The following is a 15,071-nucleotide window of genomic DNA, read 5'->3' as shown; positions in this document are numbered from 1 at the left end:
TCACATACAATCATCATATACGCTGCAACTACTCTGTTTATCATATACTGATGCCTAGTCACCTTATCCCTATACATATCTACCTCCTTTCTTTAAAAACACAATGCAAAGGTGTAATGAAGTAAGATCACATTGGTTACAGATCCATAGACCTTTTTCTCTGACAGATGTTTTGCCTATAATAAGTCTATAGCTACTCATAACGATAGATGGTCTGTGTCCCTCAACAATTCTGCCTTTTACCTGTGTGATGTAAGCATGGTGCATACCACTCATGTTTTGAAGACAATCGATCATGTTGGGAATAATTCATCACGAGTCCACTAACATCTGTTATTTTGAGTTGGAATACTTCAGAAAAGTTCAGAAAAGTTTGGGAAAGAAGACACCCTGATATATGGATAGTCAGTGCACAATGAGTTGAATGACAGAAGATTCTACTACTTACTGCATTGATCCGAATCTATTATCTGCCACTGCACACCTTGCATTGACAATGAGAATCAAAAGTAGTTGGCTAAAATGTGTAGCTAGTTTCACTTCCTTGTCTACAAATCCTTTCGGCCCCATGATTGGATAACATGGTATAACAGGAGGGGTCTTTAAATACAATGGGTGATATGATTGGATAAGATTAATAGTAGGAATTTCCCACACACCGGTGTCTCATGAGTTGCGCAAAACGCCATTTTGGAGTGACTGAAAGAGACGAAAGATCGAGAAGCCGTGTTCTAAGGTGAATATATCATACATACATAACAGCGTACATGACGTTATGTTAACATACAATAATGTATATGTTAGAGTTAACTAAAATCGGACAAAAATGTCCCGTTTCCGCTTGCTCCAATGACGTCATCATTTCCTCTACATCTGACGCGTCATTAGCTAGCTACATAGGCTATTGCTAAGTTAACTAACATTGCCTCGTCCTTCAGGCCATTTGCTGACCATAGTTTTGGCATACGATTAGTACCAAATGTGTGTAAAACGACACGTTCGGTAAACGTATGAAATACCTGAGATCCTCAGTTTGTTGTGTTATGGTTGTCTGTTAACTAGCACCCGCCCATGCTGGCTAACTAGCTAAGCTTCTTCGTTTAGCTTTATCTAGCTAGGATAATAATGTCGGCCGTCCAGTCCACTGTCTACCAGGTACGACTGTTGCGAAGTAAATGTTTATATTTGAATCACAGTTGTATGTTGCTTTCAACATCTGATGGGGAAGCATTCAGGCTTAGCTAAGCGGGAGGCCTTCCTCGGCCAGTACTAATCGTGCTCTGTTTGGATAGCATGGCTAACGTAGGTGCATTCATAATTGCATAGAGTATTGAAGCTAGGACGTAGGAGCAATCACAACTTGGCAAAATAATCACTACATTATGGTGATGATTATTGTCCCAGAAGTCCAGCTTTCGAGCTCATACCCCTGATAGGCTCAAAGCAGCTTGCAGTGGCGTGTCAGCTGACATCAATTGTACTGCGGGTTGTATGCAGCGATGAAGGAAACTCGGGACATTTTCGACTTGGAAAGTCGTTGTAGCCAGAGGTCGGAGTTTTCCAGTTGGAAAGTATCAGCCGATAGGAAGCTCCACGAATAAAAGCGTACGCAAATTTTATCTCGTAGGTTCCGAATTGTGTTAAACAAGGCAGTAGTTTATGCCATGTGCACTAAACGTGGGTGGTGCAATAATTTCGTGGGCCACACTGATTTTTTTTCTGAACTGATTTGTTAGTCAAAAGCAATTTGCGGGGCTGATAACTGCACTTTATTTTAAAATGTATAGGTTCATTATAATTTCTACGTACTTTGTCTAGTTTTAGAAGTTCAGGAGTGGCCTGGATTTTTTTTTTTTACCCCCCAACCCCATTTTTATTTTATTTTAATATATACATAAAAGTACAATACCAGTCAAAAGTTTAGACACGTACTCATTCCATGGTTTTTCTTTATTTGTACATTTTTTTTTTTTTTTACATTGTAGAATAATAGTGAAGACATCAAAACCATGAAATCAAATCAATAAAATGTCTTTATAAAGCCCTTCTTACATCAGCTGATGTCACAAAGTGCTATACAGAAACTCAGCCTAAAATAAAACATGTGGAATCATGTAGTATCCAACAAAGTGTTAAACAAATCAAAACAAATTTTATATTCTTCAAAGTAGCCACCCTTTGCCTTGATGACAGCTTTGCACACTCTTGGCATTCTCTCAACCAGCTTCATTGGGCTCCCGAGTGGTGCAGCAGTCTAAGGCACTGTTTCACTACAGTCTCTGGTTCGAATCCAGGCTGTGTCACATCCAGCCGTGATTGGGAGTCCCATAGGGCGTTGCACAATTGGACCAGCGTCCGGGTTTGGCCAGGGTAGGCCGTCATTGTAAATAAGAATTTGTTCTAAACTGACTTGCCTAGTTACATAAAATAAATAATCATTTGAGGTAGTCACCGGGAATATATTTCAATTAAAAGGTGTGCCTTGTTAATTTGTGGAATTCCTTTCCTTAATGTATTTCAGCCAATCAGTTGTGTTGTGACAAGGTAGGGGTAGTATACAGAAGATAGCCCTATTTGGTAAAAGACCAAGTCTATATTATGGCAAGAACAGCTCAAATAAGCAAAGAGAAATGACAGTCCATCATTACTTTAAAACATGAAGGTAAGTCAATCTGGAACATATATAGAACTTTGAAAGTTTCTTCAAGTGCAGTCGCAAAAACCATCAAGCACTATGATGAAACTGGCTCGCATGAGGACCGCCACAGGAAAGGAAGACCCAGAGTTACCTCTGCTGCAGACGATAAGATCATTAGTTTACTACACCTCAGAAATTGCAGCCCAAATAAATTCTTCAGACTTCAAGTAACAGACTCATCTCAACATGAACTATTCAGAGGAGACTGAGCGACTCAGGCCTTCATGGTAGAATTGCTGCAAAGAAACCACTACTAAATGACACCAATAAGAAGAAGAGACTTACTTGGGCCAAGAAAAGCGAGCAATAGACATTAGACCGGTGGAAATCTGTCCAAATTTGAGATTTTTGGTTCCAACCCCAGTGAGTAGGTGAACGGATGATCTCCACATGGGGTGCTTTGCTGGTGACACTGTCAGTGGTTTATTTAGAATTCAAGGCACACTTAACCAGCATGGCTACCACAGCATTCTGCAGCAAAACGCCATCCCATCTGGTTTGCACTTAGTCCCACTATCATTTGTTTTTCAACAGGACAATGACCCAAAACACACCTCTAGGCTGTGTAAGGGCTATTTGAACAAGAAGGAGAGCGATGGAGTGCTGCATCAGAACCTGGCCTCCACAATCACCCGACCTCAACACAATTGAGATGGTTTGGAATGAGTCGGACCGCAAAGTGAAGGAAACGCAGCCAACGAGTCCTCAGGATATGTGGGAACTCCTTCAAGACTGTTGGAAAAGCCTTCCTCATGAAGCTGGTTAAGAGAATGCCAAGAGTGTGCAAAGCTGTCATCAAGGCAAAGGGTGGCTACTTTGAAGAATCTCAAATGTATAATATATTTTGATTTAACACTTTTTTGGTTACTACATGATTCCATATGTGTTATATTTTATTATGTCTTCACTCTTATTCTACAATGTAGAAAATAGTAAAATAAAGAAAAACCCTTTTAATGAGTAGGTGTGTCCAAACTTTTGACTGGTACTGTATGTAGACACCCCTTAAAATGAATGGATTTGGCTATTTCAGCCACACCTGTTGCTGACAGGTGTATAAAATCGAGCACACCGCAATGCAATCTCCATAGACAAACATTGGCAGTAGAATGACCTTACTGAAGAGCTCAGTGACTTTCAACATGGCACCATCATAGGATACCACCTTTGAGCTGCCACGGTCAACTGTAAGTGCTGTTGTTGTGAAGTGGAAACCTCTAGGAGCAACAACTGCTCAGCCGCAAAGTGGTAGGCCACACAAGCTCACAGAACGGGACCACCGAGTTCTCTGAACCTTATTTACGTTGAGCTTCCTATTGGTCGATTCTGGTGGGGAAACTCATCTTTCTGCAATGAGTTTCCAAATCGGAAATGTCTACGTTTCGACTAGTCAGTGAAAGCAGCATTAGCTCTGACATGCTAAATGAACTGAATGCATGCACAGTCAACTAAAGCTGTAGGCTACATAACAGGCTGTTGGGTTTGGGGAATACGTTGGTGGTTGGGAGTTCATTTCTGCAGACTTATCTGCCCCCTTGAATTTACATAGCTAATACCATTCTGTTAGAAATGTAAACATGTACCATTACTGATTACCTCAGTTCACCTTGCATTCCTCTTTCTCCTCACATAAGTTACCATGGGGAATATGTTTGGAAGCCTGTTCAAGGGCCTATTTGGCAAGAAGGAGATGAGGATTCTCATGGTTGGACTCGATGCTGCTGGAAAAACAACCATCCTGTACAAACTCAAACTAGGAGAGATTGTCACCACCATTCCTACAATTGGTAAGGACAATTTTCCTTGAATGCATTAGCCTATCACCAAAAGTAATTCCACTGCCAGATTAGGCTGCGTATGAAATATGTGCCTCACTAATGCCTCTGTAACATTCTGTGTTCTTTGTCCAGGTTTTAATGTTGAAACGGTAGAATACAAGAACATCAGCTTCACAGTGTGGGACGTTGGCGGTCAAGACAAAATCAGGCCGTTATGGCGCCACTACTTCCAGAACACTCAAGGTAAGATCCAATGGCGCTTTGAAGAGCGCTGGCAACGATGGTCCATAGATAGCTCCACCATTACGAGAGCAAGGCTTGCTCGTCGGAGAACCCGTGTCACATTCTCAATATCTAACTGTGTGCCTCTTTGCAGGGCTTATCTTTGTGGTGGACAGCAACGACAGGGAGCGAGTGAACGAGGCGAGGGAGGAGTTGCAGAGAATGCTTGCAGAGGACGAGCTGAGAGATGCCGTGCTGCTCGTTTTTGCAAACAAACAGGTGAGCTTGTTTACTTTGTGCGAAGGAGGGTGTTCATATCTGAATTCTGACTGCCTTACCTCCTTGTAGTGCTCTTTGCTCCTGCTAAACATTATGTGGGTGGACGGTGCTCATTGATCATGCACACGTAACATTATTTGCATTGCCAACCCCTTGCGCTATCACTGGGCTTGAGTAAGATATCGTAATTGCAAAGTGTGGTAGAGGATAAATCTTTTGAACCCCCTTTCTCAGGACCTTCCCAATGCAATGAATGCTGCGGAGATCACAGACAAGCTGGGGCTCCACGCTCTCCGCCAGCGCAGCTGGTACATCCAAGCCACCTGTGCTACTAGTGGGGACGGCCTCTACGAGGGCCTCGACTGGCTCTCCAACCAGCTCAAGAACCAGAAATGATCCATTCCACCATTGTTTTCCCCTTCTTTCTGTCAAGATGGCAGCACCGGTTCCAAGCCCCTGGCCCCTCGGAACTCCTCCCACCACAGTCTTTCTCCAAAAACCTCATCCTCCATCTCTTTTTCTGTATCAATCCTTACTCCTGGGGCTCTAGCCTGTGCTGCTTGTGTGTGTGTGTATACTGTGTGTTTGCAGTCGAGGGTGTGAAGGCGTCTCTGTGTCTGTTAGCTGGGATTGGGAGTAACCCTGTCGTGCCTTTAACACACCTCCGGTGGAAATGGTGGTCTGGCTCCTCAAGCGCCACCCCACCACATCCCACCCAAGCCAACTCTGTCTTGCACGACCCCCTCTCCCCCATGCCAAGCATGGTTTTTACAAGGCAAAGAAAGAGCAAGAGTGCAAACGGTTCTCCTCTCCCTCCTTGGTAGATATTTAACTTTATTTGTCCCACCAGTGTTGTGACTGAATAATAGGCCTTGCATTTTAACGTGTTTTGTTTTGAAACCTTACCTAGCCCCCACCTGTGATAAAAAAACATCGTGACCTGTATCAGGTTGAAACAAATCAAAAAGTACTCCTTCCACTCTTGGTCGTTCTTTGCATCATTTGAAAACCATGCTTTTCTTTTTATATTATTATATTACCAACATCTCTTAGCAATGGTTCTCTAGCGAACACTACCTTTTTCCCAGCAAGAGAGGGAGAGACCATGAAGCACAAACCAACAACCATAGGGAAATATTCTCCCTCTAAGGTTAAAATTCGTTCTGAATTTAAAAACGGTAAATGTTACATGACTTCCTTTTGGTCATTTTTGAATTGTGAAAACTTGACACATTTTGACAATGTATTGACTGAATTTAAAGCAAATCTGTTCCTGCATTTTCAATTTGTCACCTATTTATTCAACTGAGCATTTCAATACATGGTTGTTTTCATAGGCTGCATTGGGCTGGTCGACTGTTGACATTCAGAAGCTTCAAACTTTATTCCTTGAAATGTTCCATGTCCGTTGTGTCTAGTTCTAGCATTTCTGTTTGTTCAACTGCTGAACCAAATGCAATTGAGCAGTATGACAAATCTTGTATATTAAACGTAGTGTACCCTCAAGGGTGTAAACGCTCTACATTTTGTGTTCTACCTGGAAATGTTCAAGAGATTATTATTCTTGTCTCAGAGGTTGGCTGTACCCAGCTTCTCGCTAATTTTGTCGATGTGATGAAGGAAAAGCACCAAATATGCTAGGGCTAGGCTAATGAAGAAAATAAGCCTAGCTCAAGGGTCTGAGTGCTAACATTGGCTACATTTAGCAACTTTGTGCTTCATACTTGAGTTACTAAGACCAACAGGTACCAGTACCTCCATTCCAAGAGCTGTAAGAATGACTACAGAGGGCATGGGCCGGGGGGAAAACCGCCCTCTTAAATTGTGTGACTGGAGGTTATGCTGGCACTTCTGTTAAGAATGATTGTAAATCTGTAAGTTTTCCCCTACAACTGTTTCTGTGGGGTTTTCCTGAACACATTAAATGATATGATTTGATCTGAACATCTTGTGTTGACAATGAGATGATTTGTGTGACAGTGGGAAGAGTAGAATTTAGCTTTAAAGAACAAATGTATAGATCCCACAAAGCATTTACCAACTGCAACGTATCTTTTTTGGTGCAGTCCGGACCGGACTTGATTTCAACATCCACAGACATTTTTGGCCCAAACATAGACGTCTATAATTGGTTCAGATTTGGTCTGGACCGGACCAAATCTGAACCAATCATAGACATCTGTTTCACAAGTTTGGACAGTACATTACAATGCAGTACAGTAGAGTATAGTACAATACAGTAGAGTACAGTAAAGCTATTGTACCCTACTTTACTGACTTAAACTACTGTACTTTACTGAATAAAGCTCTGCTGTACTATTCTCTACTGTAGTAAACTGCCGCACTATAATAAACAATAAGCCCAGAGGCAGAGTGGTATATGGCCAATACACCACGGCTAAAGGCTGTTCTTATGCGCAACGCAGAGTGCCTGGACACGGCCTTTAGCTGTGGTATATTGGCCATACACTGCTCAAAAAAATAAAGGGAACACTTAAACAACACAATGTAACTCCAAGTCAATCACGCTTCTGTGAAATCAAACTGTCCACATAGGAAGCAACACTGATTGAAAATAAATTTCACATGCTGTTGTGCAAATGGAATAGACAACAGGTGGAAATTATAGGCAATTAGCAAGACACCCCCAATAAAGGAGTGGTTCTGCAGGTGGTGACCACAGACCACTTTTCAGTTCCTATGCTTCCTGGCTGATGTTTTGGTCACTTTTGAACGCTGGCGGTGCTTTCACTCTAGTGGTAGCATGAGATGGAGTCTACAACCCACACAAGTTGCTCAGGTAGTGCAGCTCATCAAGGATGGCACATCAATGCGAGCTGTGGCAAGAAGGTTTGCTGTGTCTGTCAGCGTAGTGTCCAGAGCATGGAGGCGCTACCAGGAGACAAGCCAGTACAGAGGTAGCCTGACTGCCATTAGGTACCGAGATGAGATCCTCAGACCCCTTGTGAGACCATATGCTGGTGCGGTTGGCCCTGGGTTCCTCCTAATGCAAGACAATGCTAGACCTCATGTGGCTGGAGTGTGTCAGCAGTTCCTGCAAGAGGAAGGCATTGATGCTATGGACTGGCCCGCCCGTTCCCCAGACCTGAATCCAATTGAGCACATCTGGGACATCATGTCTCGCTCCATCCACCAATGCCACATTGCACCACAGACTGTCCAGGAGTTGGCGGATGCTTTAGTCCAGGTCTGGGAGGAGATCCCTCAGGAGACCATCCGCCACCTCATCAGGAGCATGCCCAGGCGTTGTAGGGAGGTCATACAGGCACACGGAGGCCACACACACTACTGAGCCTCATTTTGACTTGTTTTAAGGACATTACATCAAAGTTGGATCAGCCTGTAGTGTGGTTTTCCACTTTAATTTTGAGTGTGACTCCAAATCCAGACCTCCATGGGTTGATAAATTTGATTTCCATTGATAATATTTGTGTGATTTTGTTGTCAGCACGTAAAGAAAAAAAGTATTTAATAAGAATATTTCATTCATTCAGATCTAGGATGTGTTGTTTTAGTGTTCCCTTTATTTTTTTGAGCAGTGTATATCACAAACCCCAGAGGTGCCTTATTGCTATTATAAACTGGTTACCAACGTAATTTAAGCAGTACAAATAAATTATTTGTCATGCCAATCACCATTCAGGCCTTGAACCACCCCGTTTATAATGTGATGTTCAACTAGTGAAACAGCCGAGACGTCTATGATTAGTTCAGATTTGGATCTGATCCGTACCGACCAAATTTGTACGTGTTCAGGGCCGGAGCTCAAGTGTTTATTTTTTCATTGACATGTTGGTCACTCAGCAAATGCTCTTATCTAGAGCGACTTAGTCGGTGCATCCATATAAAGATCGATAAACAACCCCTTATCATAGTCATAGCAAGAAGAAAAATATATGTAATCGTTACTGAGAATGTTATTGTAGTTGAAGCGAATTGTTGTTTTATTCTGTCAGTTGGAATACTTTGATCATCTTCGCTCCCCGTTTTAAAGCTTTTGACATAAGTGCATGTCACAGATGGGACCAATGATACAGTTGAAATCGGAAGTTTACATACACTTAGGTTGGAGTCATTAAAACTTGTTTTCAACCACTCCACAAATTTCTTGTTAACAAACTATACTTTTGTCAAGTCGTTTAGGACATCTACTTTGTGCATGACACAAGTCATTTTTCCAACAATTGTTTACAGACAGATTATTTCACTTATAATACACTGTATCACAATTCCAGTGGGTCAGAAGTTTACATACACTAAGTTAACTGTGCCTTTAAACAGCTTGGAAAATTCCAGAAAATGTTCATGGCTTTAGAAGCTTTTGACATCATTTGAGTCAATTGGAGGTGTACTTGTGGATGTATTTCAAGGCCTACCTTCAAACTCAGTGCCTCTTTGCTTGACATCATGGGAAAGTCAAAAGAAATCAGCCAAGACCTCAGAAACAAATTGTAGACCTCCATAAGACTGGTTCATCCTTGGGAGCAATTTCCAAACGCCTGAAGGTACCACATTCATCTGTACAAAATAGTACGCAAGTATAAACACCATGAGCTGTCATACCGCTCAGGAAGAAGACACGTTCTGTCTCCTAGAGATGAATGTACTTAGGTGCAAAAAGTGCAAATCAATCCCAGAACAACAGCAAAGGACCTTGCGAAGATGCTGTAGGAAACAGGTACAAAAGTATTTATATCCACAGTGAAACGAGTCCTATATCAACATGACCTGAAAGGCCGCTCAGCAAGGAAGAAGCCACTGCTCCAAAAGCCAGACTACGGTTTGCAACTGCACATGGGGACAAAGATTGTACTTTTTGGAGAAATGTCCTCTGGTCGGATGAAATATAAATAGAACTGTTTGGCCATAATGACCATCGTTATGTTTGGAGGAAAAAGGGGGAGGCTTGCAAGCCGAATAACACCATCCCAATCATGAAGCACGGGGGTGGCAGCATCATGTTGTGAGGGTGCTTTGCTGCAGGAGGGACTGGTGCACCTCACAAAATAGATGGCATCATGAGGTAGGGAAACTACGTGGATAAATTGAAGCAACATCTCAAGACATCTGTCAGGAAGTTAAAGCTTGGTCGCAAATGGGCCTTCCAAATGGACAATAACCCCAAGCATACTTCCAAAGTTGTGGAAAAATGTCTTAAGGACAACAAAGTCAAGATATTGGAGTGGCCATCACAAAGCCTGACCTCAATCCCATAGATAATTTGTGGGCAGAACTGAAAAAGTGTGTGCGAGCAAGGAGGCCTACAAACCTGACTCCGTTACACCAGCTCTGCCAGGAGGAATGGGCCAAAATTCACCCAACTTGTGGGAAGCCTGAGGAATGCTTCCCGAAACGTTTGACACAAGTTAAACAATTTAAAGGCAATGCGACCAAATAGTAATTGTAATATATCATTCTCTCTAGTATTATTCTGACATTTCACATTCTTAAAATAAAGTGGTAATCCTAACTGACCTAAAACAGGGAATTTTTACTTGGATTAAATGTCAGGAATTGTGAAAAACTGAGTTTAAACGTATTTGGCTAAGGTGTATGTAAACTTCCGACTTCAACTGTATATGAGAGGGCCATTGATCCTGATACAGAACTCGCTCTCTTTGGCTGCTCAGAGGCTGTTATAAGATAGACCTATGAGGAACAACAGGCTCTGATGTTTGGAATGGTGGCTGCAAAAAAACAAATTGCCTCAGAACGGAAGTCACCCACCCCCTCCCTGTTCAGTAGATGGCTAGCAGAAATTATTAACACCATTATCTTGGAAAATATTTGTTTTTTTAGGACCAACTCCTCCAGTAGATTTCTCAAGGTTTGGGGTCTGTTTCTGGACCGTCTGGACAGAGACTGACTGTGAAAACGGACTAGGAACACTTACTGTTGTTGTAGCTGTCATTGTTGCTCTACTTCATTTCATATGTCTGGCAGCTGTGTTCTTTTCTTTTTTTTGTGCTTTTGTTTTGTACTAAATTGCAAAAGAAAATAATTTAAAATAAATATATATATATATTTTTAAGTGGTCAGATGACGCAGTTGCTATGCTACAGGACTGTTTTGCTTGCACAGACTGAAATATGTTCTGGGATTCTTCCAATGGCAATGAAGTACACCACATCAGTCACTGGCTTCATCAATAAGTGCATCGATGACGTCGTCCCCACAGGGACCGTATGTACATACCCCAACCAGAAGCCATGGATTACGGGCAACATCCGCACTGTGCTAAAGGGTAAAGGGTAGAGCAGGCTCTTCAAGGGGCAGGACCTTATTCTGGATGCTTATAAGAAATCCCGTTATGCCCTCAGACGAACCATCAAACAGGCAAAGTGTCAATACAGGACTAAGACTGAATCGTACTACACCGGCTCTGACACTCCCCGGAAGTGGCAGGGCTTGCAAACAATTACAGACAACAAAGGTAATCACAGCCGAGGGCTGCCCAGAGACACAAGCCTACCAGATGAGCTAAATTACCTTTATGCTCGCTTCGAGGCAAGCAACACTGAATCAGCTGTCCCGGATGACTTTGTGATCACACTCTCCATTGCCAATGTGTGTAAGACCTTTAAACAGGTCAACATTCACAAGGTCGCAGGGCCAGACGGATTACCAGGACGTGTACTCCGAGCATGTGCTGACCAACTTGCAAGTGTCTTCACTGACATTTTCAACCTGTCCCTGACTGAGTCTGTAATACCACCATAGTTCCTGTGCCCAAGAACACTAAGGTAACCTGCCTAAATGACTACCGACCCGTAGCACTCACGTCTGTAGCCATGAAATGCTTTGAAAGGCTGGTCATGGCTCACATCAACAACATTATCCCAGACACCCTAGACCCACTCCAATTTAAATAACGCCCCAAAAGATCCACAGATGATGCAATCTCTATTGCACTCCACACTGCCCTTTCCCACCGGTACAAAAGGAACTCTTATGTGAGAATGCTATTCATTGATTACAGCTCAGCGTTCAACACCATAGTGCCCTCAAAGCTCATCACTAAGCTAAGGACCCTGGGACTAAACACCTCCCTCTGCAACTGGATCCTGGACTTCCTGATGGGCCGCCCCCAGGTGGTAAGGGTAGGTAATAACACATCTGCCACACTGATCCTCAACACGGAGTTCCCTCAGGGGTGCGTGCTCAGTCCCCTCCTGTACTCCCTGTTCACACATGACTGCATGGCCAGGCACAACTCCAACACCATCATTAAGTTTGCTGATGACACAACGGTGGTGGGCCTGTGCCACCGCACATTGACTCTGTACCGGTACCCCCTGTATATAGCCTCGCTACTGTTATTTTACTGCTGCTCTTTAATTATTTGTTATTTACACTTTCTCTGTATCTATTTTTTATTGTTGGTTAAGGGCTTGTAAGTAAGCATTACACTGTAAGGTCTACTACACCTGTTGTATTCGGCGCATGTGACAAATACAATTTGATTTGAAACATTTCACTGCTTTACAAGTTGGCTGCTACTGGGGTGTGTTTCATGATTAACGACTCATTGTGAAATTCTAGGAACATTCAGGAACTCAAGTAATTTTGTTCACCCGACCTAGAATACCTCACAATTAAATACTGACGATATTATCTCCCAAGAGAATTCTCCTCCGTCATCGCCACGGCCATTTACATCCCACTTCAAGCCAAAATCTTAACGGCCCTCAAAGAACTTCACTGGACTTTATGCAAACTGAAAACAACATATCCTGAGGCTGCATTTATTGTAGCTGGGGATTTTAACAAAGCAAATCTGAGGATTAAGCTGCCAAAGTTATATCAACTGTACTGATATATCGACTGTACTACTCGTGCTGCTAAGACTCTCGACCAATGCTATTTATACTTCCGGAATGCTTACAAGGCCCTCCCCCGCCCTCCGTTCGGCAAATCTGACCACGACTCCATCTTGCTCCTCCCGTCCTATAGGCAGAAACTCAAACAGGAAGTGCCCATGCTTCGTACTATTCAATGCTGGTCTGACCAATCGGAATCCACGTTTCAGGATTGTTTTGATCACGTGGACTGGGATATGTTCTGGGTAGCTTGCGAAAAAATAATCTAGACGCATACACAGATACGGTGACTGAGTTTATAAGGAAGTGTATAGGAGATGTAGTACACACTGTGACTATTAAAACCTACCCTAACCAGAAACTGGATAGATGGTAGCATTCACGCAAACTGAAAGTGTGAACCACCACATTAAACCATGGAAGGTAATATGGCAGAATATAAACAGTGTAGTTATTCACTCCGCGAGGCAATGAAACAAGCTAAACGTCAGTATAGAGATAAAGTGGAGTCACAATTCAATGGCTCAGACACGAGACATTTGTGGCAGGGACTATAGACAATCACGGACTACAAAAGGAAAACCAGTCCGAGTCAAACATTTGCCGCCATCCACTTCCTTATGTCTGAAACACAGGCTTCCAAGGGTGGGCAATTTTGGGGCTTCATCATGTTTCATCGAAATGTACAGCTGTGTATCGTCCGCATAAAAGTGAAAGTTAACATTATGTTTCCGAATGACATCACCAAGAGGTAAAATATATAGTGAAAACAATATTGGTCCTAAAATGGAACCTTGAGGAACACCGAAATTTACAGTTGATTTGTCCGAAGACAAACCATCCACAGAGACAAACGGATATCTTTCCGACAGATAAGATCTAAACCAGGCCAGAACTGTCCGTGTATACCAATTTGGGTTTCCATCAACTCCAAAAGAATGTGGTGATCGATGGTATCAAAAGCAGCACTAAGGTCTAGGAGCAGGAGGACAAATGCAGTGGCTTGGTCTGACGCCATTAAAATGTAATTTACAGAGCAGCTGTGAAGGCTCTTCGATACTGCACAGTAGTGTCTTTCCAGAGACGTGTTGGACAAAACCCACTGAGTCAATGATGGCTCCAAAAGCCTTTTGGAGTGGGTCTGTGGACTTTTCCATGTGAATATTAAAGTCACCAAAAATTTGAATATTATCTGCCATGACTACAAGGTCCGATAGGAATTCAGGGAACTCAGTGTAGAACGCTGTATATGGCCCAGGAGGCCTGTAAACAGTAGCTATGAAAAGTGATTGAGTAGGCTGCATAGATTTCATGACTAGAAGCTCAAAAGATGAAAACGCAGTCATTTTTTTGGTGTAAATTTATATTTGCTATCGTAAATGTTAGCAACACCTCCGCCTTTGCGGGATGCGCAGGGGATATGGTCACTAGTGTAACCAGGAGGAGAGGCCTCATTTAACACAGTAAATTCATCAGGCTAAAGTCATGTTTCAGTCAGGCCAATCACATCATATGTCAAGATTATGATCAGTGATTAGTTCATTGACTATAATTGCCTTGGAAGTGAGGGATCTAACATTAAGTAGCACTATTTTGAGATGTGAGATATCACTGTCTCTTTCAATAATGACAGGAATGGAGGAGGTCTTTATTCCAGTGAGATTGCTAAGGCAAACACTGCCATGTTTAGATTTGCCCAACCTAGATCGAGGCACAGACACGGTCCCAATGGGGATATCTGAGCTGAATACACTGACTATGCTAGTGGCAGGGTGGCTAACAGTGTGCCAGGCAAGTTAAGGATCATATCACCTCTACCTTACCTGCCATCCTAGACCCACTTCAATTTGCTTAACACCTCAATAGATCCACAGACAATGCAACTGCCATCACTCTGCACACAGTCCTATCCCATCTGGACAAGAGGAATACCTATGTGAGAATGCTGTTGATTGACTACAGCTCAGCATTCAACACTATAGTACCCTCCAAGCTCACCATTAAGCTCAAGGCCCTGGGTCTGAACCCTGTCCTGTGAAACTGGGTCCTGGACTTCCTGACGGGCCGCCACCAGGTGGTGAAGGTAGGAAACATCACCTCCACTCCGCTGATACTCAACACTGGGACCCAACATGGGTGCATGCTCAGCCCCCTCCTGTACTCCCTGTTCACCCATGACGGCATGGCCACGCACGCCTCCAACTCAATCATCAAGTTTGCTGACGACACAACAGTAGTAGGCTTGATTACCAA

General features: G+C 42.9%; 1 protein-coding gene across 2 annotated transcripts; it reads left to right on the top strand.

Moving 5' to 3' along the window:
- Nucleotides 1-604: 604 nt before the first annotated feature.
- On the top strand, nucleotides 605-6,924 carry LOC139376499 (ARF GTPase 2b). 2 transcript variants are annotated; one of them, XM_071119145.1, is made up of 5 exons: nucleotides 605-736; nucleotides 4,333-4,485; nucleotides 4,609-4,719; nucleotides 4,853-4,977; nucleotides 5,212-6,924. In XM_071119145.1, exons 2-5 carry the CDS (start codon nucleotides 4,338-4,340, stop codon nucleotides 5,371-5,373), a joined length of 546 nt encoding a protein of 181 aa, XP_070975246.1. In that variant the 5' UTR covers nucleotides 605-736; nucleotides 4,333-4,337; the 3' UTR covers nucleotides 5,374-6,924. The 2 variants fall into 2 exon arrangements, with proteins under 2 accessions (XP_070975246.1, XP_070975247.1); XM_071119146.1 differs by lacking the exon at nucleotides 605-736 and adding an exon at nucleotides 849-1,155 and having other exon boundaries at nucleotides 5,212-6,921.
- The last annotated feature ends 8,147 nt before the right edge of the window (nucleotides 6,925-15,071 follow it).

Source organism: Oncorhynchus clarkii, chromosome 20 (genome assembly GCF_045791955.1).
Source record: "Oncorhynchus clarkii lewisi isolate Uvic-CL-2024 chromosome 20, UVic_Ocla_1.0, whole genome shotgun sequence".
In the NCBI taxonomy this organism is placed as follows: Eukaryota; Metazoa; Chordata; class Actinopteri; order Salmoniformes; family Salmonidae; genus Oncorhynchus; species Oncorhynchus clarkii.
This window is presented reverse-complemented; position numbering and strand designations above follow the sequence as displayed.